The 22,106-nt window shown below is 36.4% G+C and overlaps 1 protein-coding gene across 3 annotated transcripts in view; it reads right to left on the bottom strand.

Moving 5' to 3' along the window:
* Positions 1-3,757: 3,757 nt before the first annotated feature.
* Positions 3,758-22,106, bottom strand: part of LOC126251279 (CD63 antigen-like) — a 422,790-nt gene continuing 404,441 nt past the window's right edge. For all 3 annotated transcript variants that reach the window (XM_049951626.1, XM_049951627.1, XM_049951631.1), the window contains exons 3-6: positions 18,613-18,801; positions 18,312-18,482; positions 8,128-8,331; positions 3,758-4,279 (exon numbers count right to left, since the gene is read on the bottom strand). In XM_049951626.1, coding sequence (XP_049807583.1) covers positions 4,214-4,279; positions 8,128-8,331; positions 18,312-18,482; positions 18,613-18,801 — 630 coding nt within the window. In that variant the 3' untranslated portion in view covers positions 3,758-4,213. The remainder of the gene's footprint in view (positions 4,280-8,127; positions 8,332-18,311; positions 18,483-18,612; positions 18,802-22,106) is intronic.

The following is a 22,106-nucleotide window of genomic DNA, read 5'->3' as shown; positions in this document are numbered from 1 at the left end:
AGAGAACTAATAATAATCGAACATGTAAAACTGTCCGTATCCACAGGTGAGTTGTTAGCATGGTCAACTGCCATGTGGAAGACCTGGGTGTGATTCAGAGTACTGTTAAGAGATTTTTTCCTGGTGGGAGGATTGGAAGGGGGTACACTCAGCCTCATGGTGCTTACTGAGGAACTACTAGGCCAATGTATTAGTGGCTCCAGGTCATGACGACTAACAACGTAAGTCAGAGTGGTTCACTGACCCCACACCCCTCCGTACCGCATCCAATGATTCCATTGGCCCAGACAACATGATGTCTGATAGGTACTGATAGGCCCACCAAGGTCTATGGACAGGGTTTTTAATATGTAAAACTGCAAGTGACTGAATCTATTAATTTGGTTGCTCTCTTCACTAGCAACAACCCAATTTAGAGATCAGAAACTATAACCCTGCGGCCTTTGAAAAAACTGTGACAAGTAAAGGGCTGTTAGAAAGTTAACATAAGCAACCTGCAATTTTAATAAAATATTAATGATAGTGTACACTGCCAAATCCACTACTGTTTCTGTTAAGATGTTTATGTGAATGAGCCACAGAAAGCTTGACAAAAGGACAGATAGTAAAAGTTCCAACTTCTAGAACAACAGCATAGTAACATGTTGACTGAGCAGCCCCTCACTAGGCCTTTAACCTGTCCTTCAGTAACAAAAATCAGCCAGGTGTGTAAACTCTGAAGAATATTGAAATCACCGTGCTATGCATTTGGACAATCTTATGTTCCTATTGACTGCACAATTCTCGATTCCACCGATTCAATAGCTTCCAACATTTACACTGCAAAGGAAAAATAGACTTTTGTACGTGATCAAGTTTGAACTTGATATGCCAAATTGTTACAGAGAAAGATGGTCTTAGCAGACACACATGATAAAAATGAATTATTTTTTTTCGTGTTACGTAATTGAAAATTAATGATCTCCAGATTTTTCCTTTATTTAGGACTGAAACCTTGCTTCTTTCCAAATTTCATTATTATAGGTCAATGGGAACACACTTTGTTTTGATGAGTTTTCATGTAGCAAAATGTGTAACAAATGTCTGCCTCTCGAGTTAAGTTACTTAGTGACTTAGAAGCTTACAATTTAACAGTCGGACCAACAAACAAAGCGATCCTACAAGGGTTCTGTTTTTACAGACATAGAACATTAAAAACAAAAACTGTTGTAACTTTTACCTCTTCATTCATAACACACACACCAAGCAAAGAATACCAATGCTATCAAGTCTGCAAAGCAGACCATATGTAAAGAGAATGGAATACTTGCATCAACTAGAATCAATTTTAATTATATCTCTGTTCTAAGCACGCAAAAAGAGGATTCAAGAAATTACTTTTTGGTATTAGGTAATTATTTACATCTGGAATGACTTTCAAGGAAATACTTAAAAACTGACCGGGTTGAATGTTCTTGGTGGAGGCAATTTTTTTGGAGATCATAAAAATGTCCAGCAGCTGTATGGATAGCAGTACCTCAACAACAAATTGCATTCTACAGGACAATCACAGTTTAAGATTACATAACTCTGCAACCATTTGCCATAGACTTTACAATCTTTATTGGATAAAATTATTAATAATGCGTTCAAGAAATCTTGTGAAATCTCTTCCAAGAGTTTGTGTTCCTAGGTGTGTAGTTAAAAAAATGACAACACAAAACCAAACCATGTGAAAAGCAATTACAGTAATATGAGGGTAATCCCAAAAGTAAGGTCTATTTCTTTTATAAGTACATAGACCTGTTTATTTCTACAATGGTTTACATCAGTTTACAGCTTGAAAATTTAGCTATTTTTCGACATAATCACCATTTCTGTCGATTCATTTTTGTAGATGCTGTGGCAGTTTTTGTATGCCCATGTCATACCAGCTCACTGCCATGCTGTTCAGAAAGTTATGAACCTCTTCTTTCACCTCAACTGAGCTGAATCGCTTTCTGGCCAAATGTTCTTTTAACCTAGAGAACTGGGTGCCAAGTCAGGACTGTAGGGTGGGTGGGTGATTATGTTCCACTGAAACTGTTACCGGAGAGCAACGGTTTGCCGAGCAATGTGTGGGCGAGCATTGTCCTGCAGAATGTGTACGCCGTTGTTCAACATTCCTCTTATCTGGTTCTGAATTGCCTGTGAGTTTTTTTTTTTTTTTTTTCTTCAGAGTCTCACAGTACCTGTCAGTGTTTATTGTGGTCCCAGCGATTCAGCTCCGATGATGAGGTGACCGAAGAGGGTCATAACTTTCTGATCAGCATGGCAGCAAGCTGGTATGACATGGGCATACAAAAACTGCCACAGCGACTACAAAATGCATCGACAGAATGGCGATTATGTCAAAAAATAGCTAACTGTTCAAGCTGTAAACTGATGTAAACCATTGTAGAAATAAACAGGTCTATGCACTTATAAAAAAAATAGGAGACCTTACTTTTGGGATTACCCTCATATAATCGGTACAGTCGATATTTACTGGACATTACTGTTAATTCGTGGCAGATCAGGGTTTGTTACTTTAGACCAAAAAACATGCACAACTCTACACACTTTGCTGGCACAGGGATGCCAACAAAACACTTCCTACAGCCCAGATCTTCCTCCCACTACTGTCCACACTCAAGCCCGTGTTTTCGGTAACAGCCACCTGCATCAGCAGTTCCAATCACAGGTTGCAGATTCGTGTTACTTGTGTTGGAATGTTGATCTTGTCGTCGAAAAAATTGATTATCTACAATCTTTCAACTGGTGTTGTTTTAGTTCAGTTACTATCTATTCCAATGAATGCATGTTGGTGTTATGGCCCTAAGAAAACACTCTCCTCTGTTTGTCTCAAATGAATTATAGCGCTCTACAAGACAAATGACTTGCATACACTGCTCTTAACTGTGTAAGTACCTGCAACGGAAATGTTCGAACATTATTTGTCATCTCATCTGCTGACTGGAGATAAATTCAACTATACTCATCATTAAAAACAGAGATGGAATTTAATAATGCACTATATGGTTTCAGATTTATCAAACCCACTAATTTTGTTTTATACAAACTTCATGGTACACCACCCGTTAATATTCTCTTGATATTAAGTAAGTCTTTATTCGGTATTTTGGGTTAAAGCAAGAGAATACAGAAAAATCGTATTCCTGAAATGGGGAAATTATATTCTACATCACAATTTTTGTAAAGAAAACCGTCTCCATTATTAACTGGTAGTGCAAGCTTGAGTGTCAACGACAGGTTCATGCTATGTGAATGTTGGCCTTGTCAAGGTCATCTACATAAACATGATGCACTTATGGATTTATTTACTGATTAATTTTCACTTATTTGTAGACTAGTAACAATTAAGAATGCAAACCAGACCATTCAAAAACATGGATTTATCTGAAATTTTACTAATGATAAACCTTTTGGAAATTACTTTCTTTCACTTATGCTTTTGTTTTGAATGTGAAACTTTGCATGGAACATTCTGTTAATTTAGCTATTTTGAATGCTTTCAGCTTTTCCTGGTGGTTTAGTGCTTTTAACTACAATATGACAACAGAAATGCACATGTTTTCTGGAATCTTCACCATTCACCACACTTCTCTCATGATGGGAAGTCTCACAACAAAACCCTCCACTTGTAATTTGGTAGATCAATGTTTAGAGTGTACCAAGTAGGAAAGAAACTATACAATTCATAGCAGAGGTGTGTCTTTAAATTTTTTGTATCATCAAATATAGAAATCTGAGATTTATTTTAAATTTTGTGAAAACAGCACATTAACACTGAACACACAATAAACTGTGAATCCTGTTTCTACAGGTATTACAACTTTCAATTAAAATTAATAAAGGAGTCAATTGGAAATACTGTCAAAAATATAACACTGCATATAAAATAAGACATGGCTAATGAGAAGATACACATGTAAGATGTCTGTAAATGCTTATACATCCTAAACATTACTAAAGAAATGTAAATTACAGTCTTATAAAGTAGCAGTGCTTACACAAATTACAACCATTCAGGCTGCACGTATTTCAGTTACAGATCCACAAAATGAGATTCATTTAACTTCCAAAGCACTACCTTAAAGATGCCACAAAACTTAGAAAATCCTTATATGCACACAAATTGACAATCGCAAAAACAAACAAAAAAATGAACAAGTACATAAGGTACACCACCGCTTTATACTGTCTCGTATTCTTTTCGAATTGACTTGGCCAAGCAGCATGCTAGGATTACACCAACCAGCTGGAAAAAGATAAAAATGTTATTTTACCTTTCAGATGTATCCATACCTTTCACATAATAGTCACTACAACCCTCTCTTAAATAAGTTACATTACGGTAAGAGGAATAGCTGTGATTCTATTTTACCACAGACATGTCACAAAAGTGCTATCTTTCAGCTTCATAAGGATTCATTGACAAAACAAAATGGTTTGATGAAATGGGAATAATCAGTTATTAAAGTGAGACATCAGAGTACAGTATAGAGCACACACTAAAATGTGGCAGTTGGCCACAAATGTCAAAAAATAGGATCTTACATCAACCGACAGGAAGGAGTGGTGCAAGGGAACAATCCCCATATCCTCTCAGTGCTGGCACCAAGACCAATGTTTTGCACTTCTACAAAAAATAGAACTGACATACTGCCTTAGGGTTAGGCGTAGTGCTCAAATTCTGGAAGGGACATGTACTAGTCTCTTCACTTTTTAAAAAAAATAAGGAGACTATGAACAATGCTTAATCCAAAGCAAGGCACAGAACACAAAGCAATGGGTATGGTTACAGCACTAGTGCTTGCCCAGGTTGTCAGTGTCGGCGGTAGTTTATGCCCTACTATCTCTAGCAGGATCTTAGGCAGCCATAGTTCAGAACACCACCACATGAAACTACCACAATGAAGTATCAACACAACATGAAAAACAAAGACAACCTACATGCCATGATTTACAGAGACTTGGGTCATTTGAAGTAGCAGAGAGAACTTGTAAAGTTTGAAAATCACAGACTGAAAACCAAAATCTAAGAGCACAGCAATTGGGTGAAAGAACACAAGAGCAACTTATTGAGCAGCAGCAAGTAAACATGTCAGGCACAAAAAAGGAACAAACATTAACAACAGGGCACAACAGCTGTGGAATTTATTGGAATTAAATGGTAGGGGAAAAATTATTAACATTGAGACCAAGAGGGTGATAGGAACCAACGGAATTCTGAACAGCAAGCTGTTACCTGCCGAGATTTAGATCAATGATGATGAGAAGATTGAGACATGGTTCAATAACTGTCAAGGTTACAGTTATCGGGTTGTACAGCATTTTCTGTGATCAGTACAGAATGTTTATTCAGTCTCTTTGAAAACTTAGTGATTGTAACAGTGACAAAAAGCAGAACCATAGTTACACAAATGTAATTTTGCCCATATGAAGCTTGGTGCTCAGTGATGTGCAATAGCAACAATGTTTATAATGAGACCCACTAAGTGATAGTGTAATTCCACTGGATATTTCTATAAGGGTTGATGTATTAGCACATGCATGCTGACTGCAGCTCAAAAGGATTTAAGTTTAAGTTACAGTAGTTATTCAGAGATGAAGATACTTGCACAAAATGGAGTAGTATGGAGAGCAGCATGAAACCAGACTGGAGACAACAACACCAACTGCTGTTTTGCCAATGTCTTCTTCTCATTACGAAGAAAAGAAGTGTGATAGTGATCACAATAGTGTGCATGTGTGAAGAGAGAGAGCCTACAAAGAACATTGCCAATACTGCAACATGCTTTTCTTTCTACTTCTGTCCAGAATATGTGCGCCTTCTGAAGTATGAAACATTAATATGAAGAGTGTGCTCTAAGGTAGCTTTCCTTTACAGCACGTCCAATTGGTGATAATGTATTGGCATGAAATGGCACACGATGGCTTTACACTGGTGAAGATTATGAGGCCATATGAACCATACGGCAAGGTCATTTCACTCAGGAGCACAGCATCTCACAAAGATGTTCTGAGGTTGGGAAAATGAGGTTTTAGTCTGCTTTAATTTAGATAAAGTTGCTTTGAATGGCATTAGGGAAACAATGGGTAGGGTGAATCATTTTACAGTGAACATATTAACAGTTAACTTCTAAAATCAGTGTTCTGATGGAGAAGTGAAGTGATGATCAAAATTAATACAGTAGGTTACTGATCCATAACAAGGAGCATTTTGTTGTGTACAATTTTATCATCAAGAGTTTATTGCCAGCAACTTACTTCTAATCATCCTAAGGTAAATGTAGTATATAAAAAGTAACAACATGGTATTCCAAAATTTAGGTCAAAATTATACACAGAGAATCCTGAACTGGGAACTTTCAGATGATCTATTGGGTAGAAATTAGTAATATGTTTGAATTAACATTAAACACCTAACATTTTAAATTTTACAAATTGTAACTATAGACAACATAGAGATTCAGTGACTGTTTAGATAATTAAGATAATTCTTCATTTACTGTTATGTCTCAGTTGCAAATTTTTAATTAGATTATATGTTTCTATCACTGTGCATCACCTTCAGATCTGAGTAGTTGTGTCAGCAACACAAATTGTCTACTCAGAACCACATACCAGAGTACTGTTAGCCGAAGATAGCAGTCACTGTGTATGAGGTGCTTGCTTGTGTGAATGCATGTTTCTTTTCCAATGAAGGCTTTGGCCGAAAGCTTCACGAGTAACTCATTTCATTACGTCAGACTGCAACTAAACTAGTCACCTATTTTTCCCTAATTATTGATATTCCAACCTGGGCTCTCCATTGTTTGGAAATAATGAGTTATAAATATTCAAAGGTCACCATTAATAAAATTAGCTGCAAACTATTCTTTGACTACAACAGCCTGATATTTAGTAATCTTTTACTCTGTGTATGTATGATATCTAACTATGTAGAATTCTTTCAGAGTTGTATGGCACACAGTTGGGGTAGGTATCTCTTACCATTTAGAGCACCTGTCAGTCATCTGACAACTGTCATTTTCAGTCTTTAATGAATAATATCCCTTTCTCCTTTACTTTTTGAGCCACTAAATTCAATATCAAACAAACTCTGATCACTACTGCCATCCATTTTCAGAAGCACTACCTACACATCAATACAGAACATAGGCTAAAAGCTCACAAAATGTGAAGTATCCAAAGCTGCACACCACAGATGGTATCTAGTGGCAACCACCTCAACAAAAGGACAACAGCCAGGCTACAAATGTAGGACAGGATGCTCTTTAGCAGCCAAAGAACTACAGCACTGAGACGAATATAAGTGAGATTTTATTTTCTTCAATGGCTGTTCCTCAAATGCCTGAGTATACTCACTATTCAGCTTGTGTCTAAATAATAAAAACAACATAACTAGAGACTTTACATTGAGAGGTTACCCACTTATAATTTATATCAAACATTTGAAGTGGCTATGTCTTGTTTCAATACATGCATTACACTCCACTAATAGAATTGAACTCTGGTTTCAAAGTCATTCAGTCCCACTGATTGAACATGTTTATGATTAGGTGTATAACTGGTGCTCCAGCAGTAGTCTGCTTACTCTTGTTTCCTACACAATCTAAGACTGTCTTCTCTAATTCCACCAATTAATTGTTAAGAAACTTTGCAAACTGTGTGGCTTGAACAAACTAGGTTTTTCATTAAGTTTCTATCTCCATCACTTAGCGTTTCTGAACCTATTAAAACTTTTCTCTACATTTGTTTTGCTTGCCGGGCAGTAAATCCTGCTGCATCATACATTAAATGACACCCAAAATGTAGAAAGAGAAATGCTCAGCCTCCAAAACAGGCAACTGTTATGAAATATAATACCCCCCCCCCCCCACACACACACACACATATTTCAAAATACCAGTCTAGCATCTCCTATTGTCTAAGTCCGACCCTGAATGTTTGGGGTGCACAAGAACAAATTATAGCTCGCTAAGTGAAACTTAGTATTAAGATCCTTATGGCACTCAGGAAGTCTTCTGCATATTATACCACTACGCAATATAACTGATTATTACAGATTATCGGTGAAGCAGTTTACTATGTCAGGTTTACCTGAACAAATGCAATTCCTATGCCAACGCCGCCAAGTACTACAGCATGGTGACTGATTAATTTTTCTAGTGCGTCCATGCAACCTTTGTCGTACTGCTTGGATGCGCACATCTCATTAAGATCATAGCTGGGGCAGCACGAGGCAGGAACCTTCAGCCCTGCCTTATTCCAGTCATCAGGACCATTGATGCCACAGCAGTTTAGCTGAAATAATGAAAATTTAAGTTACAGTCTTTTATACTCTTTGTAGAAGTAATATTAATACACATCAGGTCAACTATACCTGAAGAAGAGCACTATGATTATACAAGAACTGAATTTTTGTAAGGTTGGATAGTACAGTTTATAAACTGTGACTAAACTCTGCCAGAAATTTAACAATAATCTAAATACACTTTTAGCAACAGCACGTCAAGGTAAAGCATGAAGTAAACAACATGAAAATGTTTACTAAAGGAAAGGCTCTTCTTGTTACACACAGTCATTCCATGTCAATTCACCTAGGCCTTCCTGCTCAACCATCACAGATTTCGTTTAAATATTATGTAAACATTCACAGATGTCCCCAATGAACACTGGTACAGTTTAATTTTTGTCTAAACAACACTGGGACATCTTGGAGTCCATTCACTACTTTATGCAGAGCGAGAGAATTTCTGAAGAGTAAGCTGTTACATAAATGGAAATATTTTGTATAAAAGAAATGAAATTTGATCTTTAACAACTTCATGCATTCTCTTAAGAATAATAGTGAAGAGAACTTTACAAGCCATATCTCACTAAAATATTTTAGGCAAAATCCTGGGGGATTTCAATGTTTGGATTCTTATATCTCAGGGACTAAAGTTATGACAAACATTGAACTTAGCATGTAGTAATCAAACAACACAAGGTTCTCAAATATAAAGTTTCACTCAAATATTACTTTCCAATACTCAATAAATTAAGTGCACAAAGTAGTAAATTTTGTAAAGGAGAGTATAAAACACAGTATTTTCAACCACTTTGCAAAAAACGATGTTTTTTAAAAATCTTCAAATTGGGCTCACTAGGAAAACCTCCAAAAAATTCATACGATTATCCAATGCAGGCTAAAAAGTTAGATAATTTAACTGACTTATTTCAAATGCATGGTGACCACCGAACTTAATACACAATATGTCTGTAGAACAAGTGTGTGGAGTACAAATTTTCCATTCATTTGCTATTTTCAAATGGGGTAGGATTTTTGTGAAGAGGTGAAAACAGGGTGTAATTGACACTTTACAAATACTGTTTTCTACTGAAGCTTCAAAACCAGCTTCTTCAAAACAAAATGTTTTAATCTCTCCCCGAACAATGGGTACCTTTGGTTTCTCGTTGATTAAAGGCATGATAAACATGAAACTTTGGGCAACAACTTAGCAACATAAGATTTTCAGGTATAAAATATAATTCACATACTGCTTTCCAACTTTCTGCAAAATCCGTTCAAACAAAGTTTATGTAAAAATTACGAAAATTGAGCACATTCAATTTGCTTTTAAAAAATTTGTTTTCTGAAACAGATTTCAAACTAATCACATTTGGAAATAGGATGTTGGGGGGGGGGGGGGGGGGAGGAAGCACATTCTATTGTCTGATGTGTGGTAACAATACATGAAAATGACTGACATGTTTCCAGCTGTGACTAGCTTGAAATAAATTATGGATAACGGAATTTTCTAAATTCAAACTGAATGTGATCCATTTTTGTAATTGTTAGTAAAGTCAAGTTTGAACTATTTCTCTAGAAATTAGAAACCCATTACGTGAAATATATTCAGGTTGTATACGTGGAGAAAAGCAAAAAAATTCCTGGATTTCCTGGTTAAAAATACACTTTCTCCCAGATGAAAACACTTTTTTCGTGTTAAGTGACAGTATACTCTTCCTCGGCACTGTAGAAGTCATCAATCCTTTGAATGTTTATGGTTTTATATACCGACATAGAATTTCCCACCACTTTAGAAAACAAAACTCAGGGGGAAAAACACGTTTTGAAAGACCTGTAATGTGCAGCAACATGTACGCTGCATATTTTCGTGTTACGAAGGTATAAATTTGAATTCCACCAAATAACGCATGTCACTTTCCAAAGCATTGAAATTGAGATTGCGATGCGCTTTTGTAAGCGTCATGGCTCATTCATGTGATCTCGCCAACTGATGACAGCAACGGGACACGTGATGTAGTCAGCCAATAGCAAGATCACTTAAGTAGCACGAATACACAAATAAGAAAAGTTAATGGCTTAAATTAAAATACTTAGCATTCACATATAGTATTGGTCTCTAAGATTAATAAGTTTGAAGAGAAGCTAAGCTCCCACATATGATCTTTTTCGCGTGTTGCACTTAAGATACACACAAATGTGCCAGTAAAATTTTTAGTGGCGATGCAAATGTCGCCTCTTCTGGGCTCTAAATACTTCTAAATGGTCACCCTCAAAGAGTTGATTTGTAAATGAGAGCAACGCTTTTTGATTTAAGAAATTCATCGTACATCTTACGTAAAAGGAAATCTGCTTTGAATGTAACACTTTTCAAACCACCCATGACCTGTTAGAAATAGGTTTGTTTCAGCAGTTGCAAGAAAGCACCAGATAACTGGAGTCACCATGCTTGCACAGCTACAATGACGCAGGAAGCTCATATGTTCGCACATGTAAGACATTAAAAGATCTTACATTATGTCATAAAAGAAACAAGACATCAAAGCATACTTCAAGAGCATCGGGATTTCGCATAATTCGGATTAAAATGCACATCCGTATGTAAATTTTCTTGGAGTACCAGTACTCATGTTTGGTTCTTTATTATAGCATAATGCCGTACGTGCACTTGAAATGCAGTAAACAGTTGAAACTAGCCAATAGTGTGAAATTAAACACTGTTTCAAATAAATTGACTGCCTCAGTAGAAAGAATTAAAAAAAGCCAAATCTCTTTAGCAAACCAGCAAAAATAACTTCATTGTTTTGTAAGGCGATTAATGCTTGACTATCAAGGGTGGAAATAAAATCTGAAACTATTAACATATATTAGCCTGCCATAATTATGTGAACGTATTCTAATTCATTTGATAGCTCCCGTCCACAAAAATTCGTTTTCGTTTTGTTATCATTCAATGTGAGAGCAATACACAAAGAGGAAACAACAAAATCACAGAAAGTAAACACAGGTCACGTGGAGACCCACCTCCCCACCACAACTCTGACTGCTCTGAGCATCAGCCCCGGATCTACGGTATTTCCAAACCGGGGCAATATTAAATAGTGGCGCCTAGCCACAGTTCCATAACCAGAAGCGGGAGAAAGTACTACTGATACAAGACTCAACTGCGCATGCGCAAGAGGCCGCCCGCAACTGCTCAAACGAATCTAATTTGAACAGTTGTCACGTCACGCTCATCGGAGGCAATTTGTTGTTATAAAGCATTGCATAGTGTTACTAAAGCCTTTGACACTTTACTGTTGGCAGACGCTTGTATGAGCACTGTTTTGTTGTTGTATACAACGCATGTCCTTTGCAACTTAAGTTTTATTTTCTTTTTTTTCCTCCCGTTCATGTTGTTGCTGCAGTATCATTCTGCAGTAGCTGGATACAATAATATCCTTTTTTAGAGTATTCATTCTTACCAGTCAAAACCACAAAAATTTAACTGAAAACTAAAACAATGAAAAGTTCCTGGAATTCTACACAATTCCCGGGCTTTTCCCGGATCTCCCGGGTCTTATACACCCTGATATTTTATACTGGAAAACCTTATATTGCTAAGTTGTGTCCGAAGTTCATGTTTCACACCTTTAATCAATGACATGTTAGAAGCCAAAGTAAGAACTTTATTCACAGCGTGATTTTCCCGGAGACTACTTGACCTGAATTTATGCAGATTGTTAAAACATGGAAATTAAATCAACTGTTCTGTGCAGGCTGAAAACATGTTTTGAATGAGACTTGTTTTGAAGTTTTAAAAGGTATGAGTATTTATAAAAGAAGTATCGAATATACGGTATTTTCCACCTTTCCACAAAAATAATCATCTTTCAAATGAATTTGTACATCAATGGGAAACAGCAGATGAATAAAATCTTGTATTCCAAATCCTTGTGCAACCTAACTATTGCATATCAAGTTTCATGTTCACCATGCGTTTACTCAAAGGGATAACAACCCATTTCGCGATCACCTTATATTCAAATTATCATTGTTAGCCTGCATTCGATAATCATGTAAACATTTCATTTCAGAGGGGTTAAAACCATGGACCTTCTAACAACTCCAGTTTGGAAAGTTTTATGAAATTTCCTTTTGCATTCTGTTCATTACTATATTTAAGATAACACATACAGCTGAACAAGACAGCCAAATTTCATTTCTTTCAACAAAATATTGTGAGAGCTTTAACATTTCTAAGTTGTCTGAAATTCACGCTCATTCTGTGCAAAGCTGTGGTGTGCCTATCTGTGTCAGTATTGCTTCAATGACTGTTAAACTCTACTGATGTCCATTGGGGACAAATACCAATGATCACACAAAATTTCAGCAGTATTTGTGATAGTGGAGGAGGAACATACTCCAAAATATGGCAACTGACATGGGATGTTCCTATAAATAGCCATCAGAACAAGCCTCGCAATAAATATAACTTATTGCATATGCCAATAAAAAAGTAAGAAGACGATCGATATATGAATACAATGTGAAGATTTAATTTTGTATTTAATTTACCTTATTTACTAAGTGTAATAAGCTTCTATTTAATAACATAGATGTAGTTTGCTGTACGTGAGGTGCTTTAACACTCAGGGAAATCACTGTAATGTACATATTAAGATTTTTCTTTAATGGCTCTCCCTGCCCCCTCCACCCCCCATTATGTATAATGGAGAAAAGTAGTAAGTTTCCCTAGCAAAATTTCAGTTTCCATGTGTAGGACATTATAAAAAAATTCATTACCTCACTGCAACAGCAGCTCCCTAATGCCAAGTACTACATACATATTTAAAAAAAAGGGGAGGCCACAATATTTAAGGGAGTGATATGCCACTGCCCAAGTATTAGGAGAGTTGTTTTAGAGTGAATTTTCATGGCCATCATTTAGGAAATATTCATTTTTTGTTCCATAGGTTTCAACATCAAACACCCTTCTGGGATACTCAACCCATCTTTCAGAAAATAAGACTAATAATCTATCAATGAACTACTGCACTAGGGTACTATTTGTAGTGATAAGATTTTAACACAAAAATTAAACATGAATGCTACTATACTTAGTTCATCATAAGAATAAACTTGAGGTAAAAATTACACTACGTATTCTTCCGCGTCATTGGATTTTGTTTCACGTGGAGCAGAAGCCAAGTTGCCTCGAGTACAGTCAAGTAAGATAATGAGCATACGTTTCCTCCTGTGCGTTACGCACACTGACTTGGCAATAATACGGCGCAACAGCTTTAGTGGCGCATTTGAACTTTGATAGTACTGGCCAGGCAAGTGAGCCAACTAACCCGCAGTGATGTGAACTGTTTCAGTAAAGACGTAAACAGAGACGAGCAGAGTACAATATAGCTTTGAATGTCATTTAATTTTGAAACAGTGGGGAATAATATATGGTGTAACTCAGGCGATGCACCTGCTAGGTGATCGGATGAAAAACAACACCCTCTCAATCTTAGCAAACATAGTACTGTAATTAAAAACAGTGATAAGAATTTCTGACTTTAACAATGGTAATTTTTCTGTATGGGCTGTGTGTGGCATAAAGTGCCTGCTGGGATTTTATCAAGTTGTTAAATATTGAAGCCACTGAAGCAATGAGTCAGTCATTTGGTAATCTCTGAACTACTTCCATATCTGACTCAGAGGAATACATTTCAGTACAGCTACAATGATAACGAGGTGATCAGCAACAGAATCCCAAGCCACCAAGAAGTCCACGTATCCTTCTCTTATGACAGGCTGTTCTGCATTTCGCCATTGTTCAGCAGAGATGTGTCACAAGGCTTCGGGTGATAGTTCCATTACATTTGACAACTTAAATATACTTATTTCTCGGAACAAATTCCTTAACTTGGCTCCAGCTCAATTCTGTTTGGTTCACATTGCAGTGTTACAGTGGAAACCGTAAAAATGCAGCCTGTCTACAATGTGCTTGACACCGTGAAAATTGTTTTCTACGTTTCTATGATGCTTATCACTCTGGTTTGTGAGAGACCACATCTGTTCTACAAAACAATGGGCATATTCCAACAAACAGTATTTGATTTTTCATTTTTCTCCAAACAATTTAATTGCGTTATGATTTCTTAACTTCAATAATAAAAGATCAATAATTAAGAATGTGTAGTTTCAATGAAACCCAGAATTTTGCATGCGGTATGTTATTAGAAACTAGAATATGTGCATTTTCCTTGACGAATAATGGTTAAGTATGAGGTAATTACCATATGTTTCATGAATTTTGTATTTAAATGATTTAGGTATATAAAAAAGTCCACAGGTCATCCGAGGGGTTTCGAACAGCCGCCCTGAAGCACTCCCATATGATAGTCTATGACAGTACCAATTACGCAACACATTTAGTTTAGTTTATGTCCCTTATATTTAGGACAGTTTTTCTCAAAAGACATCAAAGCTGTAATCTTGTGAAAGCATTAACAACAACCTGTTTCTAGCCATTAATGGAGTTCCAGGTACGTTTCACTACGAAGCAGGAAGTAGTGTCATCCATTTTCACAGTATGCAAGAACACCGAGACAATTGCAGCACAAGTAGCATTTAAGCCTGTGATAAGAGACTGACTGTACATGATTTCTGAAATAAAAATTAGGTAGCTGAAGTATGATTAAGAAAAACACTGATGGCTGCTAATACATCAGAATATATTAAAGTTTCATACACGATGATATAGTAATAAGATTTCTAGAATGTAAGTTCGTCCTACTTCCAAGGATGGAACACCAGTGAACAAGAGTTATGGCTGCTGACCAATCATCGTATTTGCGTTTGTTTACATCAATTTTATTCTCACGATGAACGGAGTATGTTTTCGAAGAAGCACCTTCTGCTTCAGTTACATTACATTTGTTACTATTCCTCTCTTACTGCTAAATTAATAGTATTTACGTGACCAAATGACATTTATCAGCTAAAGTGTCCTGTTTGATGTGACAGGCTGATCTGTAGCAAAGCCCAAAATTTAGAATATGTTTGAAAGTGTCGATTTGGTTATGAAGTGGCAGAGCTTGTAAATGCAAAATATAGGTTCTATTAACAAAACTGATCGGCACTGAATCCCAAAATACTTATTTGTATATGACAAATTTTCTTCCATATTTAATACAACTAAGAAAGATGATGTACAACTCCTCCTCTCCAGCTGGTTTAGCAATTTCTGATTTCAGTAAGAATCTGCACAGCCAACATTCAACATTTTTAGAAATACACTGTAATATAAATCTCTGCTGAGTATTTGGTGCACATAATATACATCATCATCATCATCATCATCATCATCATCATCATCATCATCATCATGGACAGTTTCCAGCCACTGGCTGGGTCTGTCGGGAACACAAGCCTCTCCATCGTGTTCTGTCTTTCCACCATTCCCCCTCTTCCACCTTCGTCCAGTTCTCTCCTCTTCTCGTCACACATTCCTCCACTCCCTTCACCCATCTATCTCTTGGTCTTCCTCTGGGCCTCTTCCCCTCCAGTTGCAGATCAAACATCCTCTTTGGAATTCTTCCCTCATCCATTCTCTTCATGTGTCCATACCACTGCAGTCTTGATTTTTCTATCCTGTCCTGTACTGGTTCCTCCTTTAGTCTTTCCCTCACATACACATTTCGCAATCTGTCTCGTCTTGTTACACTCAACCTGCTCCTCTGGAACTTCATTTCACTAGCCTGTATTCTACTTTTGTCGCTTTTGTGCATTACCCATGTCTCACTTCCGTATGCCAATATGGGGACAAAATAGGTTCGGTATATAATTCCCTTGGATTTCTGTGGCACCTCCTTGCTCCAAATAAGCCCCCTAATGCATTTGTAGAACTGCCCTGCTTTTCTGCACCTTTCATTTATTTCCATTGCGTTTCCCCCCTTACTTTCAATCATGCTTCCCAGGTACTTGAAATTCTCTACCACTTTTAGTTTTTCCCCTCCACAAGTTATATCCACATTTGGCCTATTCTTCTTCCTTGTTGTGACAATTACTTCACTTTTCTTTGCAGAGAAATGCATTCCATATTGTGCTGCCGTTGCCTCCCATGCATCTAACTGCTCTTGCACCTCCTTCTCGCAATTTCCCCATAACATCAGGTAATCGGCAAAAAGCACTGCTTTCATTTTATGATCTCCAATTGCATATGATGAATTTTATGATCTCCAAATACATCAACTATGAAAATACAACACCCCCCTTCCACACAAAACAGGTTTCCACATCTATCAAGCAAAGCAGCCCAATTACAATGAATCCTGCAACCAACAGAAATCTCTCCTTGAACCAAGGCACCACACTAATGAAAGTATTTTTTATTTTGCCTCCAGCCCCACCACCCTACAAAGTTACTTAATTTCACTTCAATGTCATACGAATTCTGTGTAAGGTCACTAATTTACCTTCTCTCTTTTAAAATAGCACTCTCTCAGACAAATTTACTGTTCTACATCACCAAGTGAGATTTATCTGAGCAATATTAGCATTTTGATTTTTAAGTTTTATGATGTAGCATGAAAACTACAAAAGTATCAAGCAGCAGAATGGTTTCTTGGCTTCCTTGATATCTTTGAAAACACAATATGAGTTTTCTGTTTCACCATATTATGTTATCTTTGACACACACACACACACACACACACACACACACACACACACACACACACACACACACACAATTACCTATGACCCCTCATGCTATTTCTTTACTGAATTTAATGTTCCTTCAATGTTTCTTAATCATAAAATAACAACAAATGTAATGAGAACTGACAGGACAGTCATAACAACTAGCGATTTTACTCAATACATGAAAGAAAATGTAAAAAGCAAGTACACTGTTACACCCTAGTGTACTTTTACACCCAAGTGTACTGTAAATGAAAGCCAAAGAGCTTGTCACAGTTAAAATATATACTAACCAGTCAAACTTCTGCTGGTGAAATTGCAACTTCATATTATTAAAGTAAGCCACTTTCATTAATGAAAGACTTTTGAGTTGGCCTGCATAACTTTTAAAAGCAGTGCCTGATTAGGTGTGCCATTAACCTCCTTTTAAATATTATCGATTCCATTGTATGCTTACATGAAGTCAAATACTCCAATGAAAATACAGAAACCCTACTCTGAACACGACAGCTGATGGAAGGAACACAGAATTAGGGTAAACTCATCATGAATACAGTCGTCAGAGATGGAGAACCAACTCAGGCTGGGCAAGTGTGCCCAAATAAATTTGTTGCTTCTTTGTCAAAAAGAGCTGTAAGAACACTTTCCATTGGAAATTTAAGGAAACAATGGAAACCTTAGATCTGATTGCCCAGACAGGGATTTTGTTATCAATATTTTGGTGCACATGTGTATTTGAACTATGACTGCTCAAATGCAAATCTAGCATCTTAGCATTCTGCCATCTAACTCAATGCAACAGAGGCAAGTCCTACTTCGGAATTTATCCTTTATATTGTATTGTGTTAACCACAACTCAATCAAAATGAATAATCATCAACAACAAATACAATTAAGGAGTAAATTTACTAGAAGATGTGTCAAGAATTCTGACACATAGAAGAGACATCTACAAGAAATCTAATTACCTACTGTGTATAATGTATTTACCACTCACTTTGGCGGAGAGAATACTGGAGTCTTAGACATATTATCCCAAAAAGTAATCCTTAAGACAACAAAGACAAATAAGACACCATCCTGGTCTTCAGGTCAAGAACGAATCATAGAGGGGGCCGGGGGGACAGACAGAGTGAGGGAGTGAAAGAAGGTGGGGGTGTAGTTTGAACACATAACATGTTAAGCAATGTAAATGCTGAACATAGCTAATTAGTTTTGTAGTAATTCAAGAAATTATGTTCTAAACTATATTATTCAATTCATCAGATGTTATCTATACATATGTTTGCTACTCAACACGAGATTCACTTACATCTGTTTGCATGATGTCCCACGCCTTTTTAATATCTTCGTTACTTTCATATTTGTAAAGTGTGCTGTTCAACTGAGTATCTAGATCATCTTTCAAAACATCCTTCAAGACATAACCCGCTATGCCCCCTCCTAGTTCCATGGCAAAGATGATCAAAAGTAGCACTGAAAACTGAACAGACAATTACACATTTCACGTATGCACAAATACACAATGCATGTCAATATATGGCTCTGAGTATCAATTTTGTATAATATTAACTTTATCTGATAGTATCAATTTCACTCTTAAGTATACTTACTGTAACTACCATACAATGATTTTCCTTCAGCGCTCCACAACAACCAAAAAATGCAACTATAAAAACTATGATTCCAACAATAAGCAGCAGCACAGGTCCCGCAATGACACTCCCACCAAAGAAGGTATCATAAGATGAAAAATTACTTAGAGCAAGTGCACCAACTGATACAATTACTATACCAGAAATCTGAAACATACAAAAACATTTGTTGTTTTAAAAACTTAGTGGTTTGATTAATAACTACAACATTAACATGACTACATCAATGCACTATAGACTTATCTCCTATGAAGCCCTGCCTATATTCCACATACCTACAAACCTGAAAAAGCAACAGCCTGTAAAATGTATAATATGATAACTCCTCTTCTTTATGCTAAGGACATACAATATTACGTAACTCTGTACTGTCACCCTCCAGACTTCAAAATGTACAAAGTACCTACTATATTAACCTAACAATTTTAGCAATTTTAGAATTAACATCTCAGTAAGAAAGTAGTTATTGTTTAAAAGTCAATAAGTAACTATGGGGTTAGTGTAACCACGGCTTATGGTGCCTTAAAGAAGCTGTATTTTTACCTCTGACCTATCATACATGTTAATTTACTCCTTTGTTATATTTAACCATAAGTTGTCAAATCTGACAAATTGGTAATTAATTTTTGGACTAATTGAAGTCTACATTTTCACTCTGCGAGAGAGTGACATGCTCAGAATTTGGTGGTCTGTCATTTTTGCAGTTTTAAAGATAACTGCACAATTTTTTGGTTACAAACTAACTTTTGCATGATAATTTCAAATAAGAGACTCGTTTTACTCTACTGATAAAGCTCTTGATATGCCAGGCATGGTTACACTTAACCCAACTTTTTCCAATGTGGGGCAAGTGTAACCAATCGGCTGGGGCAAGTGTAACCGGGGGGTGGGGGTTACAATTGCCCCAAACAAACTTACCGGAACATATTTATTTTTAAGCTGTAACCTCGTTTTTGCCATCACACTAGATCAACTAAACTGGCCTTCCTGTACATATGGATACCAGAATACCTGGTACAATAGGTCTACTGAGTTTGTGTGAGATATATTTTGTTTATTTAAGTCTACTATATTTTTAAACCATGTTTCCTTTTATAAAATATGACACAGAACTGTAAAGAATGCCACCATTTCAATTACAGTGCAGTATGTGAAGCATTGTTTGACTGAATGTTGAGCGTGATAATTCATCCTGCAGCCAGTGGATGTAGCAGTGTGAAATCTACTTGGGATCAAAAGTTAACGCGTCACCAGAGACATCATCAAGGGGTAAAAATTAGTAAACATGACTTTTCCAATCTCCTCACTCCTTTATGGAGTGAAACACCACCTGAATTGTTGAAAAGTGGTTTTCAAAATGCAGGCATATTCCCTTACAGTAGAGAAGTAATTGATAAAACTAAATATGGTCCAGAGGCATATAAAAGATATGTAGCTCATACCAAATCTTTGGCAGAAACAAATCCATTGCCAGCTCATGACAATGCAGCCACAGACTGTGTGGAAGCTACGTCTGTAACAGAAAGTACTGTTTTTGGGAAGCTTCCAGCTGAACATCCTCCAAAATTTTATAGGCCTACGTCTATTGCGCCCTGCAGTTCTCCCAGTATCAGAGTTCTTTCACAACCATTCCTGAGCTAACCAATGTTTCATTATGTTCTGGAACTTCTGATTTGTCATTTGAAAGCTTATTATTGGAAACAGTCCGACAGTGTAATCCCACTGGTAAAACAAAGAAGAACAGGATTGCACCAGGAGCTGAAGTTATCACTTTTCAAGATGCCATCTATAAAGAAAAAGATTTTAAAGGAAAAACTAATAAGGAGAACGCAAAACAAAAAATCGTTATCAGCATTAAAAAAAAGGCTTGGTAATGAAAAGTAAATCTTCCAAACAAAGTGCTGTTACTTTATCCGAAATGGCATCCCAGAATGTTGTGGGGAAAAAAAATCCCTAAATTGCTCATGTGGGTAACAAGAAAAAAAAGACTAAGTTGAATCAACAAGTGGAGAAAGTTAAACTGAAGGAGGCCTATCTTTAATAAGTAGCGATGATGAAAATGGGATCATAACAACACTGGGCGATCTCAGGAAAGAAATGATAAACTGAGAAGAAAAGGAGAGAGAGAAACTTTTTGAAGCTAAAGATAAAATTACAGTTGGAAACTCTTCTGGTAGCTTTTGCAACAAAATGTAAGAAAGTTCATTTTATTGGCCAAGTTACCAAAATTAGTGATTTAGGAGATCCAGAAGTGATTTTCCTCAGATGCAAAAATAAAGCATGGCACCACATTCTACTGGCCTGACAGAAGAGATGAGACGGAAGTTCCATCCTCTGATGTCATTTCAGTGCTGCCTGAGCCTACTTTGGGTCACAAGGGAGACCTGACATTTGGTGTTACATTTGATACATACAACATTCAGTGGCTAAATAATAGTTAGGGCCTAAGTGCGAATATAATAAATTGAATTAGGGCAGTTTAGCATTAAACACAAATTGTCAACAACTTTAGTTCAATTACCATGAAAAATAATAGAAAGTGAACTTATAAAGTGAATTTTTCCTTTTCTCTTGAGAATAGATATTTTATTATTTTTGTTAAATTGCCTACTAAAGAAAAAATATTACTTCTGTAGAATTTAAACTAATAAATTACTGGCCTAAAACAAATAATCTATGATGCATTCTGTTTCAGTGTTTTATGGTTTAGGCTAACAGTTTTTAGTTTAGCTAACATTTTCTGTTTATTTCATAATATACAAAGAGGTGTGTGCAAAGAAGTTCATATCTCGGGTAAAATTTAAGATACTTTAATAATTTAAAAACCCTCAAATTCAGTAAAAATTGGGTAATCAGGTCACTTACCCCAAGTGTCTTTACAATGCTCTGTATGGGTACAACAATGCGGGGTTACACTTGCCCCGAACCATGGGGCAAGTGTAACCTAAAAACTCAATTTTGAAAACAATTATTTGACCACAATTTTTTTTTCAAAAACAAAATGTGTATTGTTTAAAAGTCAATAAGTCTAACTTTATGCATGAGAAATTTCAAAATCATATCTTCAATAACAAGTTGGCAATTTGGTGTCGAAGTTGAACTATGCCAAAGTGTGGTTACACTTACACCACTTCACCCTACCAATATTTACACTGCATGATATATTGTAAGGTTGAAACTTCAGCATCCAAAGATAATATTAGGAGCTTTTTTTTTCTAAAATCTACAGACACAGGTTTACAGATCTGATGGCCAAGTATGCACTACAGTTTCTTCCATGAACTGCACACTAAATTTTGAGCTATAGGCCCTACTCTTGACATTGAAATCTACAGTCATAACGACCTTCAAACGTTTCATTTCCTGTTATGAACAGAAATAAGCTTCCAGTGAATATAAAACTTATGTACACTACAGATGCTATCTACATAATGACATTTTATTGAGGTAAT

Source organism: Schistocerca nitens, chromosome 1 (assembly GCF_023898315.1).
Source record: "Schistocerca nitens isolate TAMUIC-IGC-003100 chromosome 1, iqSchNite1.1, whole genome shotgun sequence".
NCBI lineage: Eukaryota > Metazoa > Arthropoda > Insecta > Orthoptera > Acrididae > Schistocerca > Schistocerca nitens.
The sequence above is the reverse complement of the archived record's forward strand: the minus strand, read 5'-3'. Positions and strand labels throughout refer to the sequence as shown.